The sequence below is a fragment of the Sebastes fasciatus genome, chromosome 23 (genome assembly GCF_043250625.1).
Source record: "Sebastes fasciatus isolate fSebFas1 chromosome 23, fSebFas1.pri, whole genome shotgun sequence".
Taxonomy (NCBI): domain Eukaryota; kingdom Metazoa; phylum Chordata; class Actinopteri; order Perciformes; family Sebastidae; genus Sebastes; species Sebastes fasciatus.
The window spans coordinates 7,582,052-7,606,847 of NC_133817.1; the positions used below are offsets into that span (position 1 = coordinate 7,582,052).

A 24,796-nucleotide genomic window follows, 5' to 3' on the forward strand; every position below is an offset into this window, starting at 1 on the left:
CGAGGATATAAGACAGTTACGCAGCTCGGCAACAAGTCCGCTCAAACACAATAATACAAACCCTCAACTCTCCGAGACACGGACTGTTTACACTGAGGGATTCTGCTCAATGACGGGAAATCAGGCTTTACAATAAACAAGGAAATAGAGGAAGAGGATTCTACTAGAACTATCTAGTTTATATTATAAATTATATATATATTATATATTTTGAGCCTTATAAATAAAGCTGACTTGACTATCGGATGGATCGTGACCGTATTTTCAACCCGTTCTCACTCCCAGCTTGTCAAATACCGCCATTATGTAAGTGCCCCTCAGTACTGGAAACCAACGCAGTAACAGTTTGTGACGAAACGGGCTTTAAAACTAACTCCAATGTAAACCCACCCGGGGCATTATTTGATGGTCGGAGCAGTGACGTAGTATTAATAGCGTGAAAGTGGGTAAAACAATCACAGGACTTTCAACCAGGAAACCGTGTGAAACCAAAAGTAAACATTGACTTGTTACTATGCTTGTTACGTAACATTACGTAAGAAAGTCTGCTAAGGACACTTGTTACTTATTTAGGCTAGTTACGTTGTTATTTTACGCTTTTACTTTACGTTGTTACGTTAAGCTGTTACATTAAGCTGTTACATTAAGCTGTTACATTACGCTGTTACGCCGTTACGCTGTTACGCCGTTACGCCGTTACACTGTTACACTGTTACGTTACGTTGTTACGTTACATTGTTATGTTATGTTACATTACGTTACGTTACGTTACGTTATGTTACGTTACGTTACATTACGTTGTTACATTGTGCTGTTACGCTGTTACGCTACGTTGTTATGTTACGTTATTATGTTATGTTGTTATGTTACGTTGTTATGTTACATTGTTACATTATTATTAGGACTGTCGAAGTTAACACGATAATAACGCGTTAACGCAAATTTGTTTTAATGCCACCGATTTCTGTGTTCCGCTGTTTGTGTTCCGTGTGAAACCAAAAGTAAACACTAACTTTATGCTTGTTACGTAACATTACGTAAGAAAGTCTGCTAAGGACAGCTGTTATTCATTTAGGATAGTTACGTTGTTACGTTTCGTTGTCACTTTACGCTTTTGCACATTGCTTTTGCATTACGCTTTTGCCTTACGCTGTTGCGTTAATTAAAAAATATACGCTGTATTTGTCACATATCTTGTTCTGGACCAACCTGTTGGACAGACAGATAAACTGAAAGTCACTATCATTGCCATCATTTAGTCAAATTGAAATATTTCAAATTTTCTGCATGTCTATATTCAGTCTATTACAGTAAATGCTCTTGAGAATAGGAAGTTCACTATTCACATAACATGGCAGCTTGACATCTCTCTAACGGCTGAGGTCATGGGAATGTCTGCACCAAAGTAAAAAAAAAAAGCAGCAACCACAAAAGACTGAGAAACCCCTTAGTGAATTGTGGAGAACATTTTTATGTCAGGTACTTACTGAAGGGTAATATCAGAGTTCAAATCCAAATAAACTAATAAACTGGGAACATTTCTGCATCATCATTGATTTATAGTTTGGATTCTTGGCTCTGCCGGGAAGGAAGCTTGAATCTCTCACAGTAACACCATTGTGTTTTATGAGAGGTGTGTTCCTCTCTGAGCAGATAGCTAATGAGTATGGAGGGAGTCTTCCTGTAAAGTGCTGACTCCTCTTCTCGGCCTCCTCATGAACTTGATTATGTCCCATCATCATTAAAAGCTCTGTAAACCACTGCTAATGAGGTTTCTCTTTCATGTTTTTCCAACACATTCTCACTCCCAACTCGTCAGTGCCCCTTGGCATCAAAAACCGACGCACGGGGTACCCCTCTTACGTTACTTTTGGACAGCATGTCAAGTAATGCCCGTTACACGCATAGTGTTCTTTCAATATAAACTTCCGTTTTCACAGTAAATTAGGTTTAGGCAACACAACCACTTAGGTAGGGTTAGGAAACGGTCGTGGTTGACGTTAACTTCACGTGACTAGCAACTCACGTGACTCACAAAACTGATTATACTAACAACTCTTTGATAATAACAATACTAACAATACTAACGACTCATGGGACTAACGATACTGATGACTCACATGACTAATGGGTATGATGATGCTAACGACTCACGTGACTCACAGGACGACTGACGACTCACGTGACTAGCGACTCACGTGACTGACGGTACTAACGACTTAGGTAACTAGCGACTCATGTGACTCACAGGACTGACGATACTGATGACTCATGCGACTAGCGACTCACGTCACTCAGGATACTAACAACTCATGTGACTCACGGGACTGACGATACCGACGAGTCATGTGACCTACAATGTACGTGACAAAATAAGTCAACGTTACATATGACACAAACTCCGGTCTCCTGATTGAAAGTCTTGTGTTTGTTTGTTGACCCTGACTACTCAGGTTTTGCACCCTAACCCTAACAGTTTCCTTCTGGGGCAGGGTCGGCGCCAGAGTGTTAGGGGCGGACGGGCAATCAGCTTTGACAGGGGGGGCATTTTTTTCGTTGTTACGTTTCGTTGTTACTTTACACTGTTGCGTTAATTTAAAAATATACGCTGTATTTGTCACATATCTTGTTCTGGACCAAGATATGTGACAAAGGTATTCCTAGATACCTGGGAAGGTATTCCCAGATACCTTTATTAAGTGTATCTTTAACATTATCATGTTTCATGAAAGAAATAAACTGACAGAGAGGTGTATACATACTGCCACTTATGGGCACAGGCGCGCACGCACACATACACATGCTGTTATGTCCACAAAAACAGGTTATAAAGTGACACCGTGTCCTAACTGGATGCGAGCGTCCGACTATCGCACTGCATCGCGCATCGGACGCTCTCTGTCCAGACTGAATATGTTAAATCTGCACTTCTGTTACATCATGTAAACAAACCAGGAACTCATCAGCTGTGAGCTCCAGATCAGACTGGAGCTGAAGACGTAACCGCCTCAAAGATGGGTTAGTAGTACTTGTTATCTTCCTACGTTCGTACTTTTTTTTTTATCAGAAAACACACGTTTTATTTTTTATACTTACTGGAAATAACATACGATATAGCCAAGAGCAAGTAGGTTGTTATCTAGTGATCTTCTCCAGCCAACTGCCACCTTATTATGGTTTCTGTTTTGAAAGGAGGAAGAACTAGAGGCTACAGATAACTCCTCAGGCACGCCCTGCGTCTTGCTAGTGCCAGGGTCAAAATGTGCACACACGCAATTAACAGGGAGTTACCCAACACATTAATCTAACAGTCTGAATGATTTCTTCATAACTATAATTTAAATTAATAAAGACTAAATGTGGATGTTTCACTCACCAGTTGTTGTCCCTACTCAGCCTGCTGTAGTGTAACATCAGTCCATTGTTTTATTCCACAATACTGAACAGAATAATCCAAACAGGTAGAAAAAGTAAGATGTGAGAGGAGCACAGGATGCTTTTTACTCTCTTGGTCCTAATTGTGCTTTAATGCATCAGGTTTGTAGGTCTACTTTCTCTCATTTTTTTCTATTGAGCTAGATTAAAAAAAACAAAAAACAAACAAACACGCAAACGGAGCGGATCAAAACGAGGCTTCTTACTGAAATATTGTCGTGACGGCTCATATTTCCCAGTTTCCATAGTTGTATCTTTGCGCTGTGTGTTCGTGTTTTATTTGAACCATTAGTGAGGTGGCTGTTATATTTTTTGACAGGTAGCTCGAAATAAAATTTCACTTGTGAACTTTATTACATATAACTGCGAGCGACAATGCCTGTGTCAGTAATCAAGTTAATATTTTCATTTACATTTCTCGACTCATTTTATCTAAACTAATCAGCCGTTTCTCTCAATATGAGGGACCAGAAAAAATAGGAACCGTGTATCCGATAGAAGTTCAGACAAAACGTCGTTGTTGTTCGCAGCCAGTTAGGACACACCAATAGAAAACAATGTAATCAAGCCCAAGTACATGTCCTAGTTGTTTCCTAAATGCAAAACTATCACTGTTTTGTGCTTTATTTTGCGCTGTCCCGTGCCTTGCCTTAAGTCCCTATTCAACTGTGGATTCAATGGACGACGCAGGGAGATCTGTGGGTTACGAATTTCCTTTAAATTACAGCTGCTCTTTAATTGGTCTTCTAACATGGGAAACTGTCTAAACACGCCTAAACTTAATTTCATGTCGATTTTCTTGACTTCATAACATTTAAATCTGTCTTTAATATATGAACCCATCCAGAAAAGTCCGTTGACGGTGTTGGAAATAGAAGCTGAAGGTTTCTGTAGATGCAGCACTGCTGGTGGAGCTCAGGTTCTATTTATGTTGTGATAAAGGTGGAACATATATGGACAACCGGCCTCTTTATCAGGTACTCCAAGATCAAAGGTCAAAGTCTGATGATTGAACTCTGATGATAGAGAGTCCTTCTGTCTGTCGTCAGATCAGCCAAACACATTCCTACACACTTGTCTCCGCTGAAACACCGTCAGGAAGTGATACCCAAAATACTGTGGCGGCCACACGACCTCTTACTGCTCAGTCCCCAACACATGCTCAAAGAGTCTTGTACTTCTATAAGTCCAACATGGCAGAGACTGAGTACAACATGTTTTTCACTTATTTCTAGTAGTATCTAACGATGCAGGTATGTGGTGAGGTTTGGAGGTATCCACCTCTGACATTGCTGCTGCCGCCACAATACAACAAGGGTTATACTGTACCTCGTCAAAACCCCCCCCAAAAAACCCCAAACTCCCCCATCTGCATGGCAAGATACCACCAACGGTAAGTGGTAAAATGTGTTTCTTTGTGATGATATGACCCCTTAAAAAGACTTCAACTGTTGGCTGTTGTTTGATAACATGTTATATAAGAGGACGACTATCTGCTGCAACCACAACTAGCTCAGCAGAGGCAACGACCTAAACCTCATAGCCTCGTTTCAGAAGCCACAGTTTACAGGAAGTCCTCACATTTCCTGGAAACCGTGTTCTACTTTCACTCTTCTCTGTTCAACATTGTGTGGTTTCACATAGACATACTTGGCAACCTTTAAGTTGCAGTAGGCAGTATATTTCTGTCATCATTGGGCAAACATTCCTTAATAACCTTTTAGCATATTGTAATTTAAGTGTTCTGAGAGATAACTAGACTTTTGCACCTCCTCATGGCTCTGTTTTCAGGCTTTAGAAAATCAAGCCCGTGATGGGAGTCTTTGACCAATCACTGGTCATTTCAGAGAGAGAGCGTTCCTATTGGCTGTGCTCCGGTCATGTGACAACCTCAACCTGATCTCTACATGGCTTCCGCGTCACAAACTCTCATTTTACAGCTAAACCGTGCACTACAAGATGATTCTGAAAACATTTGAGGAGAGAAATAGGCATTAACGTAACAGAATATTGATTCATATTTGATCAGCGCTGCCTAGTTTGACCGTTTGGTCGGAGTTCGCGAGTGATTGACAGCCGGCTCTCAGACAGCAGCTGGACAGCAGACCTCAGATCAGCTCTTACTGCTTGTTTTCCTCCGGTCTGTGAAATCTTGCAGATGCTGTTAGGAGCACCAGAGGACACAGAGGAACATGATTTTTTTCAGGTTACCTGTTTCATGTACTACTGTCACGATATAGCGACCGTTTTATAAAGATGAATTATTCAGTTTTCTTTCTTCAGAATTAAAAGTAAAATTAAAAGTAGACCTATTTAACATAAAAATGCTGGTGCAGTGAACTTATTATTATGTTATTTCCATTCTTTAAAAGTCACCAGAATGCAGAAAACAGTCTCTGAAACTCTAATGTTTTTTCTCCCTCCCTATTTTTGAGGTGTCATGGTTGGCAAGTATGACCACAGCTCAAACGGTGTTGTGTTGCGGAGCATCTCTTCCACGAGGAAAACACATTTGGTGTAGCTGTATTGTCGTCCAAGTGGAAACAATAGGGCTTAAACACGCTGTACAGCGCCAGAAACAAGTTGAGATAACGAAAAGGGAAAAAAAAAGGTGTGAAAATTTGCTTTAAATTGGGTGAATTGTGACCACGGGTGGAAACCGGGAGAGGGTGATGAAAAACGGGAGGGTTGGCAAGTATGGATACAGAAGCTGCAATATATGTATACAAAGAGAGACAAAGAGCAAGAAAAAACAAATGAAAATGCTGCATCACTGTGCAGTATCTCACAAAGCTTAGCTTAATATGACATCTTTCACCACAACGTATAAATAAAAGAACAATAAGCTATGCAAAGTACGAGGTAAGTCTGTTTCTACTGTTCTAAATAATAAAGATGCATTTACAATACATTTTCAAACAAACAACGACGCATCATGTCACTTATCTGTTAATAAAGAATGTTACTTACAGATGATGCCGTGTATAAACTGGGAAAGAGAGGATGGCATTAGATTGTGGCCAGCAGTAACATGTGGGTCCCTCAGGTATGATCTGGACAGGAAGTGAAGCACTTCGGTCACATTCCTGTTTTGTAAGATGAGCTTCACTAGATATAACTTTTAAGTTTGTGTTGGAGTCTGAGTTGTGGTCGTTTGTTGGCATTAGTGGACATTTCTAACCTAAAAAACGGCCCCGTATTCTTCACATTAAAAGCAGTCTATATAGAGCTGATAGAGGAAACCCAGGAAGTTGGGGAAGGTCTCGTTTTGTAGGTTAGGTTACAACCTTTTCACACATTGGCAATAGAACATGATTAAAACATGTTAATGTGTGTAAAAAGTTACATACAGTCCCTTTAAGTAAAGGATCTGAGTACTTCTTCCACCACTGTTAAGGAGATATATTCTTCTGTATAGTCTTCTCTTCAGGCCTCTGGGTGATGGATCACATCATAGCTACGAATGTTGATACAAGACATTTTTCCATCTATGTTTACCCTGTATAGAGTTTTATCAGACACCTGCCAACCAATCAGGATCCAGGATTCCCCCCCTAAGCAGTGGTGTAAAAAGACTCGTAACTGGAAACCGCCCCCTCTGGAGATCATCTCTTTGTTCAGGAATGTGCAGGTCTGTGCACGGAGCTGTGAGGGTTTTTACGAGTCTCATTGTTAAAGTGTTTACAAAGGGAAAAATTACATTCTGGTGTCACCGATACAGGATGGAGCAGGCCGCGGCGAGCACGGCGGGGGTGGCACATAACTTGGACTTTTCATGTCCCGCGCTGGATGATAATCACTGTTCCCAGAGAACGATGATACAACTTTAATTATCCCGACATGGTTGTGCAGAAGTTGCAGTGCAAAGTAGAGAAAAGTTTAAATATACAGAGTGCAAATAAAAACAAACAATAAAGATTATCAATAAAGTGCAAAAACCCAATGTACACAATGCCAGAAATCATCCTAGAAATAAACTAGTTGATGGTAATGTGCAATCCAAGATTTTGGTAAAGACATCAGGACTAAATGTCCACTTGGACATCCATTCGTAGCCGGGTTTAGATCTTTGAATCACTGCCCATAGCTCTGATTTTTAAGTGATTTAAGTAAGTCTGGTGCTCACTGATGGCTGGAAAGGACATTATGAACTCTCCTGGTTGAATCGTTAGCACAAAACATACAACGGAGTGAGAAAATAACTGGATCTTAGATTTAATAAAATCAAAGATACAAGACTGTATGTGGTCATAGAACCATTTCGGTAAGAAACAGCTGATCTTTGAGGATACAATTCTGTAACGTGCAACGCTAACAACAGACTAGCTAAGGAGTGCGCATAGAAACCTGACAAAACATGCAATATTTTAAGTTGAAATAATTGAATAGCATCAACCTATAGTATTGTTAAGTGATCCAGAAGACTCCTGTGTTTCTCTTGATCATCATTAAAAGACAAACATGAATAAGGGCGTTTGAAGAGTGGAAAAAAACAGCTCTGTTTGAGGAGTAAGATCTGATTAGAGCATGACAGCAGCTCATAAATTAGAACAACACTATATATGTTGAAGGAAAACTCCTTTAATTCAAGAGCTGTATTCTCTTGGCCTGATCTCCTCGTTCAATAATGAATAAACAAAGACAAAAATCTCCCCAAAATTCAGTCTTGCATGTTTGGCAATGTTGGAAATTTCTGTACCTACACTTGAATTAAAAAAAATAAAATGATGCAATAGGTTATTGGAGGTTTCGTTTCGATGGAAACTGGAAGGGGGGTTAAAGCAGAAACCTCAACCTGTTGCAACAGAAAGTGAATGATGCAACTGCTCTGCATCATCAAAGAAACATCACCATCCCCCTCCAACCTGCAGTCTGTCTCAAGGTCAGCAGTCAATACCTACTGTGTGGAGGTTTGGGGAAATTCATACAAAACAATCTCAAATCCAAACATATGTTACAGAAGAGAGCTATACCAATTGTAAACCTAGCTGGTTAACTGCACCATTAACCTTCTGAGACCCGCGATCCAGACTGACTTTACTGTCTTTCAGAAGCTGCAGCAGGTTCAGAGGTGGAGTGAAGATACTGGTATCATATGAAACTAGAAAACCTAATGAATGAATGAATCCACCGGTACCAACCACGTCATACTGGCTTGTCATGAAGGAGGTTAAATAACGCTCCAAACTTAGGTTACATTTTTGGTGAGGAAAAACTGTCATGGCCATTTTCAAAGGGGTCCCTTGACCTCTGACCTCCAGATATGTGAATGAAAATGGGTTCTATGGGTACCCACGAGTCTCCCCTTTACAGACATGCCCACTTTATGATAATCACACGCAGTTTGGGGCAAGTCATAGTCAAGTCAGCACACTGACACACTGACAGCTGTTGTTGCCTGTTGGGCTGCAGTTTGCCATGTTACGATCTGAGCACATTTTTTATGCTAAATGCAGTACCTGTGAGGGTTTCTGGACAATATTTGTCATTGTTTTGTGTTGTTAATTGATTTAAAATAATAAATAAATACATATATTTGCATAAAGCAGCACATTTGTCCACTTCCATGTTGATAAGAGTATTAAATTCTTGACAAATCTCCCTTTAAGGTACATTTCGAACAGATAATGTGCGATTAATCACGATTAAATATTTTAATCGATTGACAGCTCTAATATTTATATTTCTTGACTTTTGCAGAACTTGCTTCTATTTTTTATTTTTATTTTCTCTTACTCTGTTTATTGTTACGCTCCAAAACGAGGCAAATTCCTTGTATGTGAAAACCTACTTGTTCTGTCTTCTTTAGCCTGACTTTATGTCTTTATGTCATTTGATCTGCGATGCCCCAATCCAACGCTTACTGGCATCTCATGCATGTCACCATTTGTCGTCTTGTTTCCAGTTGTACAGCTCTTTTTTCCCATCAACATTTGTATTTGATCCATGACACCTCAAACGTACGTTCTTTCCCTTCCAACTCATTACTGACTTTCACACTCATACTATACTTGTGTGTGAATGTTTGAGAGGCTTTCTGAACAGCAGGTAAACACTTTAATGTCTGACACTGGATGCACCTCCGTCAGATATAGCCCCCCCCGCCCCTCTGAGACTCTGAGACTCTGAGAGCCGTCGGATTGTTTGTCTTTTCTCTTTTTTTTGTCTTTGACCTCCACATTTTTTTTTAGAGAGGTCAGCGGGAAGGATGGAGCTATTACCACACGTACAAACACACACACACACACGCACACAAACACACGCACACACACGCACACACATGGGAGTGGGTGTGGTCTCCTGCATCAGACCCGTAAACACCTCATAGATCTAGAGCAGTTAGAGAGGACAAAAAGACCCTCATACAGGGCCAACAACAGCACTTTTTAGTGTTTGTTTTGGAAACAACTTCTTCCAGTCATTAACGCTCGAGATGAAATCTTTAATCATCTCCGTTTTTCCCTGTTTGGTTGTTTTTTTTCCTGTGTTTTTTGTTATTTTATGCTTTGAAGTCCCAGTGAAACGGAAGTCTCAAGGATTTCTATTTGTCAAAGCTGGGATTGGCACTGAAAATCTTTGGTGTCGGGTTCCTTCAACAATGCTTACAGAATATGTAAAAGCAAAATGATAACCTTAGGCATAAAACAGTGCAGTTAAAATAAATATAAACATAAGTAAATATCAAATAGTAATGTAAATGTTCGCGGAGTGGAAGCAAAATGTCAAAATTGACCAGTGCATGAAAAACTATGTTTTTGCCTGTAGTGTCTCCTTTTAAAAATGAAATATAAAATCCTATTACACCACAATATGGTGGTACAAAATGACACAAACTATATGCTCTGATAATGTCTTAAAGGTATCCTGTGGAGTTTCCTTGCAAACTAAAAAAGTTTACACTACATTGTTTCTCACCAAAACTCATTGTGTTAATCCTTGAGATCTAACAAACATGTTAGAGTGAATGCATTCAAATTAACCACTAAAAGGCGCTACAAATGCAAAAAAAATGGCCATGACATAACACAAATCAGACTCAGAAATTGTTCAATTTTGATTTTGGCAATTAAGCTGTTAAATCTTTCTAGTTTTTAATGTCTTCCCTGTAGCTCATTTGTGCTGGCTGGAGTTTTCCTGTGTGTTTTAACCTGTGTAAAGGAAAAATGAGGAAGTTAACATAATAGCACCAACTGTGACTAGAGTGAAATCAGCACCTGGACTTTGGAGAAGTTGTTGGTTGTTTGTGGCTTCTGCTTTGTTATTTTCCGCCGAATCACTAACCACTAACTGGTGTTACATCACTAAACTCACGACACCGTGACAAACGTTGACAAATTAGTGCTTTTCAGCTGTGGGACAGAAAATAATGTAAAACGTGCTAACTTGCTGCAGAAAGTCATAAAGTTGTTTGTTTGTTTTGGCTGTTTCATGGGATTTTCATGGGAATGTCCGCAGCTATCGGTAAACGTCCTGTCCACATCTCCCAAATACTTTCTCCAATTTCTGACAGATCATCTAAACAGATAATCTACTGCAGTGTTCTCACTTTGTTCTGCATTTTGCAAAAATGTTTGGTACTAAACATCCTGGGTGTGCAATAATGTACGAGATAACTTAAGTTGGAAAGTTCTGCCTTCATATCAGACATTCAAAGTTAAACATGCAGTATAAATGTGTTATTTTCTCCTTTTCTAAAATGGTGTGTTTGAATATGTCTGCATACTGTGGTCCCTAAACAGTCTTGAATTACATAAATTGGGTATCACTGTAAAGCTGAGACTCTTGTGGATCCAATGAGCCCAACTGTATTCATGTGTGATGATGTTAGTCCCCATAGTAGACATCTCACTGTAGTGGGACCATTTTTTGAAACTTGACCTCACTGCATAAAATTATCTGTGGTGACCTCTAGAATAATCACAGCCTCATGAAACTTTACAGCCACAAACTACAGACCTAGAGCATTCAGAGGATGGATGGCTTTCCTAGCTAGATTGAAAATAAGGGGGTTTCTGAGCAGTTTACACAACAGAAGTGCTCGCCATCCAATCGCCAAAAAATGCAATTCTTGCAGAAATCTCCAAATGTCCAAAGTTTCTGATACTAAATTACATAGATTTGTTACGTAGATTTAGCAGCAAATCTATTTAACAAATGGTATCAAGAACATGTAAAAAAAAAGAATAAATAAATTAAATATAAAAAACAAAAAAATAAAAAATAAAAAACAAAACATGCCACTTTTCTTCCTTTTCCGACCCAAACAAGGTCAAATTTCAATTTCCTGCCTCCAGTTACTGACGTTTTTTATTATTTATTTAATTTCAGCAGATTAATTTAATTGAAATATCGTGGTTTTTTTTGAGATACTTGAATAAAAAAAAGGAAACAATAGATGCAAACATTTGATGCCTCTTAAGTTAAAAATGTTTCCAGGTTGAGATAAGTACTGTTTTTTATAAATTTTCGAGTGGTAAAAATAGTTAGATTTAGCACCAAATCTGTGTAACAAATGCCCCAAAATTGCTGCAACATTTATTAATTTATTAATTAAAAACACATCCTGAAGTATTTAAACTACAATGAAAACATATAAAATCCAAAGAATAAAATTAAAAAAATTAAAAATGAAAATTAAATCCATCACTTCAGATACTTTAATGACTGCTTTTTACGTTTCTATAGTTTCCGGTCAACGTGAAACACTTGAACAGATCAGTTCTGTGTGTTGCAGCTCTGTGTTTTCCCGTCATTCAGTGTACAGCCAGTTTATCACAGCACACACTGCTGCACATTGCCACACACATTGTGTTACACTGCATGCACGCAGCTTCCCCTTCACCTCTCACAGAAAATTACTAAAAAACTCAAGATGGGGAAAATTAACGGATGCCTCAAATGCCTCTTTATCTTCTTCAATGTGCTGTATGCAGTAAGTAGAAACTCTTTTTCTGATCATTTCTGCATTTAATTTCTATTTTTTATTTGTTTTGTTTTATTAGTTTTGTATTTGTGTTTGGAGCAAAAGATAAAATAAAGAAAGACTGGAGGGATAAATGCATCAAAACAAGTTAATTAATTATTTTTTTCTTTTTATAAGACTTAATTCTTTGTTCAAAAACAAAGAGGGCGTATTATTTTGGTGAAAAAAAAATAGTGTGAAATTGATTTTCAGCTTTTACTAAACAAAACGGGGTTGGTAAAAGTCTATTATGCTAAAAAAAAACAACAACAACAGATTTGCTAGAGAAAACAAACAAAAAATGTACTTAATCTTTTCTTTGGTTTATTATGAAAGTTTTTGAATCCCTACAATAAGTGAAAAAACACTAAAAAACACCAGGTGTTGGATTAAATTGAAAGTGAGGTGTTTAAAACATCAATTAAAGGTGTGAAACATGATTTGTTTTAGAACAATAAGCAGGTCTGTATTTAGTTTAATAGCTCAGATTCAGTACACAGTCACTTCCAGTAGCTGGGAGACAAAAACAAAACCTCAAAAAAATAAAAGAGAGGGAACGCCAGAGACAAATCTCTGCAGCAGAGACAGGAGTCATGTTTCAGTCCGCCCACCGACCCCTTTTATTCTCTAATGAAGTTTCATTCCTTTCTGCTACACAGCCATGTTTTCAGCTCCGAGCTGGTGGGGAAAAAAAGAACATTTAAAAAAAGGTGGAGTCTGAAGAGACAGTTTTGAATTTGATGGGGTGTTTTTTGCAGGACAAATGTTTTCAAAATAAATAAATTAATTAAAAAAAAATATATATATTTTATATATTCTTATATATAGACAAAAAAACCTTTGCGCAAGAGAATAAATATTTGTTTTTCTTTTTTGACAAAAACACAATTTAAAAAGAATGTGCAAGAGAATAAAACTAAATAAGGTTAAATAATAAAATAGCTGAATGACATGAAATTAAACCTTTTTTTTAAATGTGTTTTTCACTTTTCTTCCTTTCCTGACCCACACAAGGTCAAATTTCAGTTTCCTGCCTCCAGTTACTGACTTATTTTTATTATTTATTTCATTTTAGTAGATTCATTAGATTGAAATGTCACGTTTTTGATTTTTTTTTTCATAAAATAACATAAATTACATTAGATTAATTTTGACGAGATACTTGAATATATTGAATATAATATAATGATACATACAACAACAAAAGAGTTAAACATTTGATGTCTCTTAAGTTAAAATTGTTTCCAGGTTGAGATGTTTATTGTGAGTGTTTGTAGTTGATTATTATCAGGTGTGACAGAGAAAGTGTTCAGTTTTTAGGGCTCTGTTTCCCTCTAGTGTCTAAATACAGGAATGACAGAAACTAGGAGGGCAGGGAGACAAATTAAAAACCCCAGCATGCATTAGTACAAATTAAATACCTGGATGAGTACAAATTAATGCAGATAGTAAACCACATATTTCTGGTGTTGGTGGTTTTTTAGTCTCAAATTTCTCCTGAGAGTTGAAACAATTTTCCAACCACTCAAAACTTGAAATAAAAAACACATTTTCCAGTTTTTTAATCCTGTGTCAATGTGTTAATTGCTCATTTATCTTTTGTTGCATGCTAAATATGTGTCAAAAAATACTTTTGATGACTGGGCGGTTACAAAAATGTATTCAATCAAATCCGATTTTGGGGTGATAATTTTTTTGATTGGAAATATGTCACATTACTGAAGCTAAAGACGCTCTAACTGCTGTTTCAATGGTCATTAACTTAATGATAAGATCATCAAAAGTGTTAATAAATAACTGTATTACAATTTATGTCTTTAAAAGGTTAAAATTGTATAAATATAAATTTTAATGTCTTGATTTTCCACCTTAAACATCCTTTAAAGTACTTTAAAAGCAGTGGTTCCCAAGCTTTTCCTGTCACGTTTAAGTTAATTTAAGTTTCATTAACTTGGTATCATTTATGTTATGTATCAGCTTCTTCCAGATGTTATTTGAAGTTATTACACAGCCTTATTGAATACTCGATTCTGATTGGTCAATCACAGCGTTCTAAGGTCTTTTATTTCTTTATAACAGACCGTTGCTATGTATAACAGACCGTTGCTATGTGCACAGTTCTGATGTCGGACTCTGAAGGACCATTGTTGTGTCAAATTATTGATTTCTTAAGTAAGTAGCTGTGTCATAAGCAGGATAATGTATAGCTAGCGGGTCATTGTTGTGGAATAAACCCCTTCCGGGTTTGTCAGTGTTTATTACACAACAATGACTGGCTAGCTGTACATTATCCCTTACTTATATAATGTTTACACTGAATCATCAAATGGAAATATTCTAAAAGACAAATTTGACAAAGAACCAGAGTTGGTAACGATTACTGCTTTAATTTTAGTTTTGCATTCTATTTAGTAATATGTTTTCTGTTTATTCTCATTCCTTCTACATTGTTTATACTTTCTATTTTAAACACTCTTTAATTTTAATTTTACAGTAAGAATGAATATTTTGGTGGCACACTTTAGCCTCCATACCCTGAGCTTTAATTTGCACAAACTAACCAATGTGATGTGTCTTCAGATAATCGGATGTGTGCTGATCTACGGAGCGGTGAAGTTGAGCATCTTCAGCTCCCAGGTAAACAACAACAACAACAGCAAAAACACAAGTAGTGAATCCACTTCATGTTCTACATTTTGGCATCCAGCTGATTAGACTGTTGTCAGGCTATTAAATAGGCATTATCAGCCGCTATAAGTCCCATCGATGTCGGTCAATAAGAGCCTACTACACCCACTAGTAGGTTTAATCATCTATTCACATGGTAGATCACCAAAAGAAATACCTTCTTAGGCAACAAAACTACAACTTATTTAGGTTTAGTTAACAAAACTACAACTTCGGTTGCCTAAACCTAAAGAAATTGTAATTTTTTTGCCTAAACCTAAAGAAGTTGTAGTTTTGTTCCGTAAACCTAAAGAAGTTTTAGTTTTATTGCCTAAACCTAAAGAAGTTGTAGTTTTTGCCTAAAAAAGCAGTTGTAGTTTTATTAACTAAATCTAAAGAAGTTGTAGTTTTGTTGCCTAAACCTAAAGAAGTTGTATTTTGTTTGCCTAAACCTAAAACAGTTGTAGATTTATTGCCTAAACCTAAAGAAGTAGTTTTGTTGTCTAAACCTAAAGAAGTTGTAGTTTTGTTGCTTAAACATAAAGAAGTTGTAGTTGTATTCCCTAAACCTAAAGAAGTTGTAGTTTTGTTGCTTAAACATAAAAAAGTTGTAGTTGTATTCCCTAAACGTAAAAAAGTTGTAGTTTTATTGCCTAAACCTGAAGAAGTTGTGGTTTGTTTTAGTTTTTGTATATAGACACAAATTTCCTTTTTTTTGGCGTAATGCTCAGCAAAACTTTAAATAATGTAGGTTTTGTGCGTTTTCCTACAAATGTCAAAGCAACATATTGTATCTAAAGTTTTATCTTTTCAAAATAAAACTACCTTGTTAGGTTCAGGAAAAGATGGCGGTTTGGATTAGAATAACACCAGAAGTGGCGTAATTTAGGTACGAAAGTTAGGTGACAACTTTCATGAAAAATTGAAATTCGTGTCAATGTATACAAATCAATACATACAATTTTGTGACTATTTAGCAAACTGCTTTACGACTGGGCTGGGTAAACATGTAGCTACTAGCCAGTTAGCTTAGCTTAGCTTAAAGACTGGGAGCAGGGGGAAACAGCTAGCCTAGCTCTGTCCAAAGAGAACACAATCTGCGTACCAGCGCCTCTAAAGCTCGATGATGAACACTTTACATCTCGTTTGTTTAATTTGTACATACAAACAACCATTCACAGTTTTATGGTGGTTTAATGTGTCAGAATATTTCTTGGCCCCAACTTTTCCTTGGTATGAAACACCACACTTTGTTCACTTATGTAGCTTGTCACGAAAACATAAACAAGTCACACTGCGAATGCTGCCAGAAGCTAAACCGGAAATGGGGTTGTTGAACTCGTGAATATGTGCTGTGATCTGCCAGACAAATTCATTATCTATGTTGGATCAATGGACACTAGTTGCTGCCAAACATACATTTACAACTTCCCATTACGGGATGCCTCTTGGCAGAAAGAGCAGCAGATTTACTGTTAACGTAACTCACAGAGTAAAACAACTAAATCAAAGTCAGATGTAAACGACAATTAAAACAATCACGTTTAAGTTTTGGGGGAAAAAAACTGAGGTTACAGGGTTTGTTTGTGTTGATTCAGGGATTTCGATTTTATGGCAACGTTTAAAGAACCTTGTATAACCCTAATGGGTTATACAAGGTTCTTGCAGCAGCACGCAGTGTAAATAGTATGAAAGTGAGGCTTTGAATTAAAACAAAAGCAGCTGGTTTGTGAAAATCAAGGCGGATCTTGTTACTCAGGTCATCACAAGTATAATCCTGTATGCTGCACACATCTGACAATACATGATACCTGTTTACAGATGTTTAAAACAAGGACGTGTTTACAAGGACGCGGGCAGCTGCCAAGACATAGTGGGGGCTTTAATTTCTTTTCTTAATGCAAAGCAGATGCAGGCTGGAGGAGATTTTCCATTCGCACAGTCGACTTTCTCTGCAACAGAAAAACAGGATGGCTCCAACAATGTTATCAGATCAGAAACTACCGAAGGCTTCACAGCAATGCAAAACATGGAGGACAGCTATCCGCTCTTTGTTTTTAACTAATCAAATTTACTTTCCATTTCTGTCAAGCATTTTCCGAAACACTATCATCAACTTTTAGTTAGATTTCCTGCATTCTAGCTTCCATTTTCTGGGATGTAGGATTTCAAACTTGCTAATGGGCAGAAACTCGATACTCACGGGCCCTTTTTACGGTATTGGCGCGTTTAAAAGACAATGTTTTTGTCTGGAAATTACATTTACAAAAACTGGTGTCCGCTTATGTTAAAGTGTGTGATGTTTGGGTAACACATTAAAGGGGCTTATTATAGTATATTCTATATTTTTCTTATTGACAACAAATCCCATGAAAGCATGTTTGGGTTGGTCTTCTCCTTCGACAGATATATATTATTAGCTTTTATTATCATTCACTTTTATGTAAAGCACTTTGTTTTGCATGTATGTATGGATTTTGCTATAGAAACAATGTTTATTATCAGTATTTGCATTGTTATTTTGCTAGAACTGCAGCTCTGAACAGCGACTGTAAGACCTAGTTGTTTCTAAACTAAGCCTGGCTAAGTAAGGATAACTCTGCTTCCTTTATTCCAAAGTCAAGGAAACTTCCAGGGAATATATCTAGCCTATTGTTAAAAACCTATAAGTGTTTTAGATTATAGCCTTTATTTCTGACTATATTTTCAACATGCGCAAGGTTCTATAGAGAAAGTAGATATACAGAGTCACAGATTCAATTTTAATGGGATTTTGAAAAATAAGAAAAGTGTAGATTAGAATAATGCCAGCCTTATTAGAGATTACAGTTTTGCATTAATCCAGTGTTTGTGTTGTGTCATTGTCCTGTCATGGCGGAGCAGATGGCAGCAGTTGGGACCCCCGGCCTGGGTTGGATTTGGGTGTTTGCCATCGGCGTCCTTGGCATTTCCTCCCTGGGAATCTTTGCTGCATGCTCCGAGAAAGAACTTGCCCTCAAAATAGTACGTACAAACAGAGGAAAATAATGTTTTTTTGTTAATTTTGTTTGGCAATCAAACCACTCATTCAGAGAAACAATATATTAAACAAGATATATCTCTGATTATTGTTTCATTTACAGTTTGCAGGCTTTATGGTGCTTGGAATGATCATCATGATGATCGTTGGCATCATTGTCGTTGTCGGAAGAAACAAGGTAATCTATTTATCTAGCTATCTACCTATTAATCTATCTTGACACAAATGTTTGTCTCTCTATATTGATCTTGTTATTCTCTCTTTCTCTGTATTTATTAGTATGCCAACGTTTTCTCTATCTACCTTGATGTTAATGTTTTCTCTATCTACCTTGGGGTTAACGTTCTCTCTATCTACCTTGGGGTTAACGTTCTCTCTATCTACCTTGATGCTAACGTTCTCTCTATCTACCTTGATATTAACTTTCTCTCTCTCTACGTTGATGTTAACGTTCTCTCTATCTACCTTTACGCTAACGTACTATCTATCTACCTTGATGTTAACGTTCTCTCCATCTGCCTTGATATTAACTTTTTCTCTATCTACGTTGATGTTTATGTTCTCTCTATCTACGTTGATGCTAACACTCTCTCTTTCTGCCTTGATATTGACGTTCTCTCTATCTACCTTGATGCTAATATCCTCTCTAACTAGATGCTAGTTCTTGTTTATTCTCTAGTCTTTGTCGTGATGCTAACATATTTTGTCTCTTGTCTATCTACCGTGATGCTAACGTTGTGTTCTCTCTGTCTCGATGCTGATGTTGTTCTCTCTTTTCTTGTAGTTCAGAGATAACATGGACCAGGCCTTCGCTGAGGTGGTAAAGCCCGTCATGGAAGATGAGGGAGCGAGAGCGGCGCTTGAGGCGATACAACAAAGTGTAATGTCCTCTGTGTACTATTAAACACTTACGAGTGTAGTCTGGCTAGGCTAAACACGGCTCTTCTAGGATGAATGCTTTATATTACAGTCACAACAATAGCCGCTATGTTTTTCAAAAATAAAAAACAAGGCACGTTTTGGAAAACAAGAAAAAACAAGACTAAAACCAAACCACCACCCACGAAGTTAGGATTTTGATATTCAGAAATGTTTTGATTTGTGATCAATACTTTGGTGTAATTCTTTCTTGCATTATCTTCAGATCTCTATTTCACTTATTGATGTTCCACGATCTACTTCCTGTTCCTATTGAAGACTATTTCCACCTGTTGAAACTCACTTTCTCATGTGGCTGCAGGGTCGGTGCTGTGGAGTTGTGAATGCCGCCGACTGGGGTGATAAGATCCCAGACTCCTGTGATTGCTCGGTAGGAGGAGGATCTGGAGGATATGGGTGCAAAGCAAGACCTCAGGTTGGTTTTGTAAAACGAAACTGGAAGATCAGGTTTAGAAATAAAGATATTCAGTGAGCCTCATCTCATTTGAAAGCTTGTGTTCATGTGCAAAGGTAAACTTTTTCTGTGCTAAATGTACCAAAAATTGTGGATCTTGTGTAGTCAACTGTGAATGGTTATAGGCGGCTGTGGCGCAGGTGATAGAGAGGATTGGCATTTCCATTCCCAGCTCCTTTTGTCCACATGTTGGAGTGTCCTTGATCAAGATACTGAATCCTGAATTCCCCAAAAACCCTGAAACACTATGGAAATTCCCAGTATTTGAAACATAGCAAATGTTTAGTTGTAACAGGAAATACTGGAAGGGTTCAGATGTGTTGTCCACTCAAGTCTAAAAGCATTTATACCTGTTTCTTTTTTCTGGTACTTGACAGAAGATAAGAAGACTGTTTCTCTTTTCTCATTAAGATGACCATATCTTGTTGTCTTCTTGTAGGGACTCCAAGGACCAGACCGAATCTACAGCACGGTATTCAATCAATGAACCAACCAATCAAGACACCATCCAATTCACCAGTCTGTGATGTTTCCAGATGACTTTTGTTTCTCCATCTCTTCTACTGCAGACATGCGGTGAAATCGTCTTTGGGTGGATCAACCTCATCTTCCAGATCCTCATGGCCTTCTTCTTTGGATTTGCTGTCACTGCAGTAAGCTCCGCTGTCATGTGTTTTATCACGTTCTGTGACTGCATCAGTCAGTTTTTGATGGATTCAGCAACTATGATGCAGTTCACTCCTCTCCGTTGTGGGACAAAGTTATTGTTTTGCAAGTCATAAGCAGGTCTCAAATCTTCGCTTTGACGTCCTGAATCGAGGAATCGAGGACAAGCAAGTCAAGTTCCTGTTATGTAGTTCGTAACAGTGGCAGTGTTAGGCTACCTTTACTTGTGACCACCCATCAATGACCGAAAAACGTTCTACCATGCCTCAAAACTGTTGGGTCCTGACAAAGTATCAGATTTTGGATTGATTTCACGCCTGGCGCCTAGAGTGCTCTAGGGATGACATATTTTTGTAGGCCAACCAGGAAGTTAGCGTCGCTCTGTTTCCATTGACAAAAAGCCAATGGGATTGTTCCACTGGGTTTTGGATTATTACAGAAAATAAGCTCTGTTGCAAAAAAAACGTTACTTACACGTTTTGTTAAGCAAGATAATCTTCGCAAATGAACACTACCAAAGCTAACGTTAGGCTACGAGTATACACAATGAGGCTGTAAAGGTGGATGAGTCGGTGTGATGACGTTTAGTAATCTCATTTAGCCACTTGTTAGCAACCGCCTTTTTTATTTACTTACATATTTTATATCGTAGAACGTTAAAATCTCTTCAGCTTGTGTTAACCATAGACCTTATGTATTTCTGGTATATAACTAAAAACCCATTAAAAAAAACCATTGACTTCCAGACAAGTGAACCGGAAATGACATATGCTAACTCATTTCTGGGTTTTAGGACTCATTCCTACACCATTTTATTTAGTAAGAAATGTTTCTAGCCATTGTTTTGTGTTAGCCTGCTCAGGAAACTGTGTTTCTATATTAAGAAACATGGAGGATCTCAGTAAAAACATTCAAATCTAAATATAAAGTTGGGAAAAACACTCCAGCTCCCATTTTGCAGCTGTATTTTGGGTGAAGACATTTTTAACTCCACTCAGAAGCTACTGAAAATGATCAAAACAGCTCATTGAACCAACAATATGCAGAAACTAAACCAAAATAAAAACATTTTTATAACAGCTGTTGGCCTCCAGTCAGAATTTAAACTCTTGACAGTAGTTGCACGCCATGTGGATTGGACATATGGTTGCTTGTGTGATGTCTTTCACTTTTGGCAGAGTACAGAAGCAAAGAGACAAAACTTTGGTGTTTATTAGACAACAGCCGCCATTTTGGACTGAAAACGCTTATTATATTTTTTATATTTTGTTGTTCAACACAGGCCATTTCAGTAGAATATGACAATAGAATAGGAATAATTTTGTTTTACTTTTTACAGCACTTTTTAGGCGTATGTTTTACTGACATCCGGTAGTTGATTTCAGTCCAAAATGGCGAAAGCGTAGCTCCACTGCTGGGCGCTGATGTTTCAATGGAACGAACAATTGACTTTCATTCCTTGGCAATATACGTTCTTTGCTTCTGATGTAGATTTAAGGTTGTGTTCTTTACTAGCACAGGTCACCTGTTTGTCTTTCTAACTGACTACCTGTCTTTACAGCTGTTGGGCCTACTGGTCTCCATCCTGATGATCCATCAGGTCAGACGTCACAACAGCGCCGGAGGAGCGTCCATTGCCATGAAGAGCTACTAAAAGAAACCCTCCAACCCCTCGGACCCCTCACCTTTAACTTCTGCACTGTAACAGGAGGAATCATTGGTCAATACATGACCTCTTCTTCTTTGCTTTTTTTTTTTAAATGTAAATTTTGGCTTCTAAGAGAGCGATTGCAGGGTATGTCGGAGACAGGGAGATGAAGCAGGCATTTCATTTGGGAGAAAAAGTGAAGAGCTTTTTGCTTCCAGCTTTCCATTATAGAGAATATTGCTTGAATTGCAAACATTTATTTTTTTGTAAATCATTATATCTCGTTTGTGTTATAAGATGGTGTGCAGTATTATAGTAGACTTATATAACAGAGGCATATTATAGAAAAAAAACACTCTTCGCTTGCTCAACCTTCACCACATCTGACAACAGCTTATTAACCTGAGGAGGTCATAAAAAGCAACAGTTTAATCAACACATTCTCATCCCAACTCGTCACATACCGCCCCTTGGCGTCACGCCTCTGCTGCTCCCAGCTTTCAAACCGGAACCAACATGGTCCCTCGTTTGGAAACTTTCTTCTCTTTATTTTAGATCAACGATTAGTTTAAATGTTTCAAGGGAGTTTCCAGAGGCGGCGAGTCTGCCTGGACCTCAACTTTATGCAAATGAGGAGCGGTGTGACGCCCTGTCTCTTGAAACGCAACATTACGCTACCAGAATGCATTGCACTGCTGCTGACATAGACAGTAATGGGAAATGTGGCTGTGGACACGTACCAATAGGGTAGCATATTTACACGGATACATTGGACTGAGTACAGACGACATAGCGTACAATGACGTCAAAAGCAAGAAAGGCGTTCGTATTGCACGCTAAATGCCTCTCGCATTATCATTGCATTCATACGCCTTTTTGTGCAAACAGGCTGCCATATAGTCCAGGCTTTGTTTAGCCTAGTTTAGCATAAAGACTCAGATTAGGGGGTAACTCCTAGTTTAGCTTTTAAACTCATGTTGCATAAATTTCCAGTGTTACTATTCCTTTAATCCAATCAGAATCTGCACTCATAATAACATTTTATTTTTTAATGAATTACCAAAGAAACTAAATTTCCGAGCCTCCTCGGGTTAAAAAGATCGGGTCAGAAGAAAAACTTAAGCTGTCATCTGTCTGTGTGTTTGTATAAAAAAAAGAGTAAGCCAATGAACTTCTGCCATGAAGCTGAAGACATTTTTCCACATGGCTAAATCCTGACATTTTCAAAATCAGTAAAATAGTAATGTTGGGAAAATGGAAATCCCAGCAACACTTGCACTACCGAGAACAAAAATTAAAGCATACGCTTCGTAGAAAACCATGTCTCAGTACAATATATTTGTTCACGGAGAAGCCAATATTAAGAGAAGATTATATAAATCATGCACAATTATGGATGTGAAAAACCAAACAGGTCAGGGTGAACACCCCACCACCATTATAAAAAGGGATAATGATTTTAAATAAAAGACAACTGCTGTGACAGGAACTGTTTTATTGTGAAATCTGCACTCATATCATTACAGAATAAAATCTAGAGACTGAATATACACCAGTACTCACTCTCGTGTGTTCAAATGTGATCAGTATTTCCTCACCGTTGGCTTTGGCCCATTGCTTAAAGGGCTGATGGATGCCAATAGAGAGGTTGGAAGGGAAGATGGGGTTTTTAAGGGGCTAAGAGAAGGGTAAAGCAGGATGGTAAATGGGTTTGAAGGGTTGATGGAAGGGTATGGGGTGAGATAGATGGCTTTAAGAAGGCTAATACAGTGCCTTTCCGGAATGGAACCCAGGCGTCACGTCCCTTGGCGTTGGCGTCACCACGCCCCTTGGCGTTGGCGTCACGCCCCTTGGCGTTGGCGTCACGCTATTTTCAGCGTCAAAACAACTATATAAAGAGCGTACGAGTATGGAGAACGGAACCTGACGAAATCAAAAATATATCAATCAAAAAATAAATGACCCAACCCCGGATAAGCGGTTGAAGATGAGAGATAAATAAATGACTTGATAAATAAATAAATGTCTTTAAATGTATAAAGATTAATATTAAAAATAAATGTAGTCATTAATTAATTGATAAAATGTGACAGAAATTGATATTTCTGTTTTAATTTGCTTCTTTATTTATTTATTTTTGAATTAATTGCATTATTTGTTTACAATTAAACTGCATTGTGAATTATGTTTGAAGGGAAATATATTTTGTAGCAGATTACGTTTGTTTTTGACATTGATATGATAGTCTGCCAACAGGACCTCCACCCAGGAGGTCGCTGCTCGTGTCCTGTGAGAAACTAAAAGTCAACATTCATTTATTTTAATTTGTAGCTCAATAACATAAAAAAGTCATTTTAAGCTAACTTAACCAACCACTTTTTTGCATTTTGTTTTGTTTCAATTTAAAAAATGAATCACGTGTTTAAAACTGAAAACGTAATCCAGGAGAAAATACATTTCCCTCAAAACATTATAGAGAATGCAGTTTAGTTATATGGGAACAGAATTTTGTAGGAGACAGGGTTGCAGCTGACATCCTGGCAGGAAGGTGAGGGGGAAGTGGCTGGTTTATATATGTTGTGGAGCTGATTGGGGGATAGAGACCAGGTGTGCAGCTGGAAGTGACGGCTACAGCCTTCATTAACGTTATCGGTAACACCTGAGCTTTTCCTGTCAAAATGTCCACTCGAGAAAACACATATACTACATATATGGGTATGTTTTAGTTCTTTTGTGCAGATTATTGTTGCAACAATAAAATGCAAGCTTGTGTGTAGCTCCTAATGATTAGCAAAACCCTGAACCCAAAAACTCAACTATCACATTTGGGGGTAGTGTTTGTTTGTCCACATACTTTTGGCCACATAGTGTGCCTCATCACTGTATAAACCAGCTGCCATTAGATGGCAGTAGACTCCAGAGAACAGGCAACAACACAGTGTGACTCATGTTTATCTTTATGATCCAGGTGTGAAGAAGATAACCAGTCATAAATGATAAGTAGGT

At 37.9% G+C, this 24,796-nt stretch overlaps 1 protein-coding gene and 1 long non-coding RNA gene across 2 annotated transcripts; one reads left to right on the forward strand and one right to left on the reverse strand.

Moving 5' to 3' along the window:
* Positions 1–12,168: 12,168 nt before the first annotated feature.
* On the forward strand, positions 12,169–23,340 carry LOC141762069 (CD63 antigen-like). The gene is made up of 9 exons (XM_074625913.1): positions 12,169–12,367; positions 14,978–15,034; positions 17,948–18,067; positions 18,187–18,261; positions 18,868–18,963; positions 19,324–19,437; positions 19,916–19,948; positions 20,046–20,129; positions 21,704–23,340. Exons 1-9 carry the CDS (start codon positions 12,308–12,310, stop codon positions 21,794–21,796), a joined length of 732 nt encoding a protein of 243 aa, XP_074482014.1. The 5' UTR covers positions 12,169–12,307; the 3' UTR covers positions 21,797–23,340.
* LOC141762075 (uncharacterized) lies at positions 15,223–15,686 on the reverse strand. The gene is made up of 2 exons (XR_012592717.1): positions 15,604–15,686; positions 15,223–15,341 (listed from the first exon to the last, which is right to left on the reverse strand). It is a non-coding gene; the product is annotated as an uncharacterized LOC141762075 (long non-coding RNA).
* Positions 23,341–24,796: the final 1,456 nt, after the last annotated feature.